General features: G+C 38.3%; 1 protein-coding gene across 1 annotated transcript; it reads left to right on the top strand.

Annotated features, from left to right (window-relative positions):
• Positions 1–3710: 3710 nt before the first annotated feature.
• Positions 3711–7822, top strand: LOC123168367 (putative BPI/LBP family protein At1g04970). Its single transcript, XM_044586236.1, has 6 exons — positions 3711–4147; positions 5589–5728; positions 6194–6539; positions 6616–6864; positions 7147–7272; positions 7475–7822. The coding sequence occupies exons 1-6, from the start codon at positions 3734–3736 to the stop codon at positions 7670–7672; spliced, it is 1473 nt and encodes a 490-aa protein (XP_044442171.1). The 5' UTR covers positions 3711–3733; the 3' UTR covers positions 7673–7822.
• The last annotated feature ends 816 nt before the right edge of the window (positions 7823–8638 follow it).

The following is an 8638-nucleotide window of genomic DNA, read 5'->3' as shown; positions in this document are numbered from 1 at the left end:
GATCATAAACCCACAATTCATCGGATCTCGACAAACACACCGCAAAAAGAAGAGTTACATCGAATAGATCTCCAAGAAGATCGAGGAGAACTTTGTATTGAGATCCAAAGAGAGAGAAGAAGCCATCTAGCTAATAACTATGGACCCAAAGGTCTGAGGTAAACTACTCACACATCATCGGAGAGGCTATGGTGTTGATGTAGAAGCCCTCCGTGATCAGTGCCCCCTCCGGCAGGACACCGGAAAAGGCCCCAAGATGGGATCTCACGGGTACAGAAGGTTGCGGCGGTGGAATTAGGTTTTCGTGGTGCTCCTCGATGGTTTGAGGGTACGTAGGTATATATAGGAGGAAGAAGTAGGTCGGTGGAGCCACGAGGGGCCCACGAGGGTGGAGGGCGCGCCCAAGGGGGTAGGCGCGCCCCCTACCTCGTGGCTTCCTCGTTTGTTGCTTGACGTCCACTCTAAGTCTTCTGGATCACGTTTGTTCCGAAAATCACGTTTCCGAAGGTTTCATTCTGTTTGGACTCCGTTTGATATTGTTTTTCTGCGAAACACTGAAATATGCAAAAAAACAGCAATTTGGGCTGGGCCTCCGGTTAATAGGTTAGTCTCAAAAATAATATAAAAGTGTATAATAAAGCCCATTAAACATCCATAACAGAATATAATATAGCATGGAACAATAAAAAATTATAGATACGTTGGAGACGTATCACCTCGCCTTTCTAAGTAGGACATAAACCCTAAATAGACAAAAAACACCTAAAAATCAAGCATGAGCCCTTCAGCCGGCAAGGACCGAGATCCACCACGTCCTGATGATCCTAAGGCCACAAGAGACGAGGTAGATCGACGACCCCGTAGTGAGAGGCAGGAAACCCTAAACGCATGCGAATTTTTCTTTCTTTGTCGGGAATAAAGAAAACATGTGTGTATAACTACAACTAGGATTGACTTGCTAATACAAGTTGCAAAAGGCTTACATTCTACTCCCTTTGTTCCTAAATATTTGTCTTCCTATAAATTTCAACAAGTGACTACACACGAAGCAAAATGAGTGAATCTATACTCTAAAATATGTCTATATATATCTGTATGTGGTAGTTCACTTGAAATCTCTAAAAAGACAAATATTTAGGAATGGTGGGAGCAAGATTCTACAATATAATCTCTGCAAAATAGGGGAAATTAGTAAGACCTATTCCAAATATGTGATTGCAAATGTGAATTGTGCCATATGTTTCAGGACCTATATATATATAGGTAAATTATGTGGGACACCTAGGTGCCTGGGCACCTTGTTTGGGTCCAACCCATTAATGCATTTAATTGGAAACAGCATGCATTAGTGTTGATTTGTTTCCTAATATATTTGCATGCTTGGAGCATTTATAATTTATTTTCAAATTTATTTGGCTGCTCCATTTGGGGGCAACTCCCATGCATGCAAAATCCAAATTCATCATACACACGTACATATTATTAGACCGCGACACTAGTTATTACAATACACATTTCTATATGATATTAGACCACGACACTAGTTGTTGGGTATTATACCTAATAAAAATATATACGTGTTGATGATATACCTAACAAAAATACACACACACATGAAGTATTATACCTAATAAAGAAACACACATACCAGGGGTATTATACGTAACGAAAATATACATATACCTAGGGTATAATATCTAATAAATATATACAAACCCGTGGTGTTATACCTAATGAAAAAATACACATACCGCAGGTTTTATACTAGTGAATATATAGACATATTGTTTGTATCTACTAAAAATATAAAAATATTTTTTATCTAATAAAAATATACACATACCAGATGCATTATTTTTTTGAAAATATTAACATACCCGAGCTATTATACCAATTGAAAATATAGACATACCCGAGTATTATACCTAGTTAAATATATACCTAAAGTAAAATATGGACTAAATACTATCTTGTAGGTATCCAGTGAATGCGTATATACCTAATTAAAATATACGCATACTCAGGGTATTGTATCTAATTAAAATATACACATACTCAAGATACCCATGTGCACTTCAATAAAAATACGCACGCATACAATTACAAATAGTTTTTCTCTATGACTAATAAGTATCACGCACCTTTCATCTATGAAACATGGTAAGAAAGAAGAGGCAATTAATCATGACATATTAATTATTGATTTCTCTCTCCTATTATGTCTCAACATGGAACGTTGCCATGCATGGTGTGCAGGGCCATCATTATGGCATTCAATTAGTGATTATGTCATTTTTTTATTAGCGGTTTCTAATGAAATAATCCATTAACAAATATACCCGTTACGACAGTGCGCATCTAAATGCAATCTTGTGGTGGAAAGGCAAGGAGCCCGGGCACCTAGGTGTCCCAAATGGCCGTCCTATATATATATATATATATATATATATATATATATAGTGTTACTATTCATCACCCAGGATGCAGAATAAGTTATTCTTCACCCGAGGTAATCTTACGATCACTTCCTAAATAAATTACGTTTAGAATATAAATAGTTACATGCACATTAATTCAATATATAAAATTTGGTCTAAAAAAAGTTATAAGATCAGAAAAATCACATTTTATGTATGTTTTACAATATGTTTTTACATTTGTAATTTTATGTAACATAAAAATATTTTTTACGGCGAGTACATATTTTCTTACGTTCTTTTTTATGTATGAAATAAGACAAAATTTACAAAACGTAAAAATACGGTGCATTGATGTCAAAATAGAGAGGGGGTGATGACAAAATTTACAAAACGTAAAAATACGGTGCATTGATGTCAAAATAGAGAGGGGGTGTCGCGCTATTCGTCACCCTGGGTGAGGAATAGTTATTCTTCACCCCCTCTATTTTGACATCAATGCACCGTATTTTTACGTTTTGTAAATTTTGTCTTATTTCATACATAAAAAAGAACGTAAGAAAATATGTACTCGCCGTAAAAAATATTTTTATGTTACATAAAATTACAAATGTAAAAATATATTGTAAAACATACATAAAATGTGATTTTTCTGATCTTATAACTTTTTTAGACCAAATTTTACATATTGAATTAATGTGCATGTAACTATTTATATTCTAAACGTAATTTATTTAGGAAGTGATCGTAAGATTACCTCGGGTGAAGAATAACTTATTCTGCATCCTGGGTGATGAATAGTAACACTATATATATATACACACACACACACCTTTCTCATACGGTTTTATGGTGTCTCCAATTTAAAAGGATTTCATCAGAGTTTTTATTCTTTCGATTTTCTTTTATGGGGACTTGTTTGATATTTTATGATTTGTACTCATAAATTCTTTTTTTCGTAAGAACTACTTTCCTACAGTTTAAAGGAAAAGAAATCATTAATCCAAACCTCATGATTTTTTTTACCCGCAAAAAAAAGAACCTCATGAATTTTGTTTCGTTTACAGCTATGGCACACACCTAATTTTAAAAACTTATAATTTTGTCCTATGATGCAGATAAATTTGTTCTTTATAACTCTGTTTTTGATAGCTGCAGGATTTATTTTTAGAGCATGTTTTTTTCCTATTCCTTATTGATTTGGAACTCTGCGAATCGATGATGACTCAGAGTACACCAGACCGCCACTGCTACCTGCCTTCCTTCCTCTTCTTCCTTCCGCCGCCCGCCTCCTCCCCTCCCCCACCCCACCCGCCATGGCCCGTCACCACCTCCTCCCTTTACTCCTCCTCCTCCTCCTGCCCCTCCTCGCCTCCGCCGCGGCCACCGGCGACGAGGCACACCTCTCCGCGGTGATCGGCGATACCGGCCTGGCCTTCGCCAAGGACGTGCTGATCGGCGAGGCGGTGCGGTCGCTCACCCCGCTCCGCCTCCCCGGGGCGGAGAAGGCCTTCCACGTGCCCTTCCTCGGCGGCATCCGCGCCGCCGTCTCCAACATCACGCTCTTCCACCTCGACGTGGGGGATGACTCCGTTGTTGGCCTCGGCGACTCGGCCCTCGTCGTCGTCGTCTCCGGCATTACCGCCAACATCAGCATGGCCTGGAGCTACTCCTACTACTCCTGGTACTTCCCCGTGGAGATCTCCGACAGCGGCACCGCCTCGATCCTGGTAATCGGCTAATTTCCTCTGGTTATTGCGGGCTAGAAGGGGGTGGGATTTGGTGTCGAATGTGCTAGATTTGGTTTGCCATTGTCGTGAAATTCGGTGTGAACTCTGATTGGTTTGTTTTGACAGCGTCATTGAATTTGTATGCTAGCACTAGCTTGACACCAGAACATATTCTCGCCCTGGCTTGGATCGTGTGAGTTCGGTGCTCAAGAAACGCGACCTTCAGTAGTACTCTTGTATGCCTTATGAGTTTAAGTTTACCTAGCTGTCTAGTGTATTGAAGTGTGAGTTAGTTCCTGACATTCTCTTCACTTTGATGGCTCAAAGAATGGAAACAGAAGTAGATTGCTTACACAATGAGTTTGCATATTCATGGTATTGTCTCTATCAAATCAAGCTGGAAATTTCTTCTCGGTTTCTTGATTTACATACTTATTCATTATATATCCTTTTCCACTGAGAGTATTCTTTTGACAACACATTTTAACTCAAATAGCAGAAGCTGCTTCTTGCTGTATGTTAATATTTTGCAAATCTGCAATTCTTTGACTTCTTCAAAAGTATTTAATTCTCAATCAGTTTACTGCACATGGCAATTGTATTACTTACACAGTTACTCCCTCCGTTCCTAAATACTTGTCTTTCTAGGCATTTCAAATGACTATCACATACGGATGTATGTAGACATATTTTAGAGTGTAGATTCACTCATTTTACTCCGTATGTAGTCACTTGTTGAAATGCCTAAAAAGACAAGTATTTAGGAACGGAGGGAGTACTCTTTAACTCGAAGACAAACAATCATGCATTGATGAGTTAAAACAATCCTTGGTATCAGAGTTTCAAAAATCATTAATTGATCAGCTATTATTATGCTATGCTACTGTACTGGTTTTGGCCAGTTAAAGGAAGTAGGCACGAGGGGTCTAGTGTAAGAATTGTACTCAAGGGTGAGGATACTCCTTGATACAGCAAATACGCTGGAGACCAGTACTATCTTACTGGCTCTGTTTTGTTTTTGATTGTTACATAACATTCATTTTTCCTTGAATTGCTTGAGGAATGTTGTGAAGTCTATGTTTTCTTTTGGAAACAGTAAAACATTTGAAAATTAGATCATCGAGTGTGTCAAAACACAACCCATTGTTGTACCTTTACTGAAACTTTCTGATAGTTTGATTTATGCTCAAGGATTAAGTCTAATAACTGGCATGAGCATTATGGTCTTAAAATCTCAAATTAACTTGTCAAATTGTGGGTAATGTTTCATATTATACTCATGATATGCTATATATTTGACTTATGATGATATTCCATTGTTGCATCATGTAAACTTCCTAGCCAGCTAAGATACTAGGTTACTTTCTTCCCTATTTTTAGTTGTTGTTTGTCTGTTCTGCTACTGAGAAGAAGCAGCTCATGAATTTTCCATGTGTGTAAGGTTCAAGGAATGGAAGTTGGGACAACCATGGAAATCAAGAATTACAATGGAAGTTTGGCTCTGAATGCCACACAATGTGGTTGTTCTGTGAAGGACTTGGTGATATCTCTGGATGGTGGAGCATCTTGGTTTTATCAAGGGTATGCTCTCCTTGTGTATCTCTTTAAAAATAACAACAACAACAACAACAAAGCCTTTAGTCCCAAACAAGTTGGGGTAGGCTAGAGGTGAAACAAGTTGTGTATCTCTTTAAAAATAAATGCTAAAAAATTAAAATACAAGTTGAAATTGTTTGTTAGCACTTGAGGATTTAGAGTTTAGGAAATGATGTCTCTTGGTGTAAAAAGTGTGTAGCTTTTGTGAGACTAGGACAAACATATGTGATATTTCTAGTGAGACATGATTTAGTTCAATTTTTGTTCATCTTCTGAGACTAGAAAACAAATGAGATGCCATTCATGGCTTGGTCAGGCTCCTCATAAATATGAACATATCTGATCATTTTATTTGATTTTATGTTTCCTCTTTTACAAATATAACCAATCACGTCAAAGGCGAAATTCTCCTAATTTAATTATTTTTCCTACCTGGCCTTCTTTTTGAAGGTTTATAAATGCTTTCGAGGACCATATTAGAGCTGCGGTTGAAAAGGTAATACCGGAAAATATTATTGGCAGCACATCAAAACTGGACTCGTTGCTTCAAGGTCTTCCTAGGAGTGTCAGTCTGGACAATGTCACTGCTCTGAACATGACTTTTGTCAATGATCCACAATACGGGAATTCCTCAATTGAGTTTGATATCAGTGGATTGTTCACTTCTACAGTTGCTAAGACTAGCAATTTGCAGAAGCATCCCCAGCTTTCATTATCTTGTGGTGGAGCATCAAATATGCTTTTGCTTTCACTCGATGAAGATGTATTCAATTCGGCATTAGAGGCTTACTTCAAGGTAATCAGACATTTTTAATAATACGTCAAGAATGTTCTGCCTTGTAGGTTTTACATTATCCCTTTTCCCCCTTCAGGCAGGTTCCATGCATTGGGTTGTCGACAAAGTTCCTGATCAATCTCTACTGAATACAGCAGGCTGGAAATTTATTATTCCTCGCTTGTATTGGAACTATCCAAATGATGACATGGTCCTGAACATTTCGATGACTTCATCCCCACTAATGAGGATTACATCTGAAAAGATTGGTGCTACCATTAATGCAGACATGATAATTGATGTTTTACATGGCACGGAGACGGTTCCAGTTGCATGCATCTCTGTAGTAAGAAATCTAAAATTCTAAACTTCTTTTATGATGTGTTTTTGTTGCTCCATTGCTTCAAGATGTGTTTACCATTAACAGTCTCTTAGCTTCAGCATCACTTTTTTGAAATTTTAAATCATATACTCCCTCTGTTCACTTTTGTAAGTCGTTTAAGACAGCTGAAATTGAACTGTTTTAGGTGCTGTCTTAAATGTCTAAAAGGTCTTACAAATGTGAACAGAGGGAGTATTAATATTCCAAGTAGGATTCTAACATCTGGAATGATTTGTTTCCTTGCAGGTAGTTAGCGCGTCAGGTGTTGTGGAGGCATCAGGGGATAAAGTATATGGTACGGTTGGCTTAGATGATTTCTCTCTTTCCTTGAAGTGGAGTAAAATCGGAAACTTCCATATGTCTTTGATTCAGGTATTCCACTGTCTTTATGCACATTTATTTTATTTACTTTTATCAGTGGTAAGGGGATTCGTATTGTTCTGTTAGTTGACTTCTGGCTGCCTACTGCTCACATTTTATTTCGTATAGTAATGGATAGCCACCGTTGCAAGTGAAGGCTTTGTTCTACATCTATGGTTTGTTTATTAAATCATCACGGTTGTTTCATTTGCAGGGAGTGATACGGGTTTTCCTGAACACCGTATGCATGCCATATCTGAACTCGCACCTGGGGAATGGATACATCTTACCTGTGGTTCATGACTTCACTTTGAAAGACGTGCATGTAGTTACTTCTACCGAACAATTGATGCTCTGTTCAGATATTACCTTCGCAAATGCAAGCCGCTTGGCGGCTTTACCAGTTTTGTGATACCGGGTTGTACAGAGCCTGTAACTTCCGTGCGAGCCACAAACTAGGCCTTGCGGGAAGAGACAACACTTGCACATATGTGTACATTATTGTTCATAGTCTCTTTGTTGAAATTATTCACATTCATTTGTACAAATTTGTTTCCACTTATCTAATACTCTCTGTCCCAAAATAAGTGTCGTTGATTCAGTATAAAGTTAGTACAGAGTTGTACTAAATCAGCGACACTTGTTTTGCAACAGAGGGAGTACAATTCATTGCATATTGATCTGTTGGAAATGAAGTAGTGTACATATCTGGTATGTGCACCTCTAATGTGCGCAGCTAGCAACATTAGGATTTAGAAATGTCATGTATTCCTTATTGAATTTGTGTACTGTGCATATGCACCTAGGAGCCAAAACACCGCGTCCTACTTTCTAGAAGTTTGAAGAATATGTAAGCATGGTGCTACTGTACATCGTGGGAGTTTTGCAGATCAAACGTATTGAATAGATTGATTTGGAAAGTGGTACCTTCGAACCGTACACTTGAGGGGGAGGGGGGGGGGGGGGTATCGAAGCAAAATTCTTAAGATTTTCATCAATGGATTCGGAAAAGCAGGGCTTGAATGAATCCACCACTTCCACCAACTTGTATGGTATTAGCTTGTCTTGGCCGTGTGAATCATGCGATGTGTTAGGGACTCTTTGGATTAAAAGAATTTCATAGAATTTTTTGGAGGAGTCATTTCTTAGGATAGTTTTTTCTACAGAGCTTGCTTCGTTTGCAGGATTAAAACCCATAGAATTTTCTTTATGTTCCACTTCCCCGGTCTTGGTTTATTAGCCCCTTTTGTATTTTTGGGTCAAATTTTGAGGTGAGAGGGAGGTCAGGAAAGGGGGTATAGAATCAATGGCTCACTGGGGACATAGCAATGAGAAGCAACATGAAAGACGTTGGCATCGACCGAGCAGAGGAGGTCGA

Source organism: Triticum aestivum, chromosome 7D, assembly GCF_018294505.1.
Source record: "Triticum aestivum cultivar Chinese Spring chromosome 7D, IWGSC CS RefSeq v2.1, whole genome shotgun sequence".
Taxonomy (NCBI): domain Eukaryota; kingdom Viridiplantae; phylum Streptophyta; class Magnoliopsida; order Poales; family Poaceae; genus Triticum; species Triticum aestivum.
Note: the sequence above shows the minus strand (reverse complement) of the source record. Positions and strands in the feature narration are given on the sequence as shown.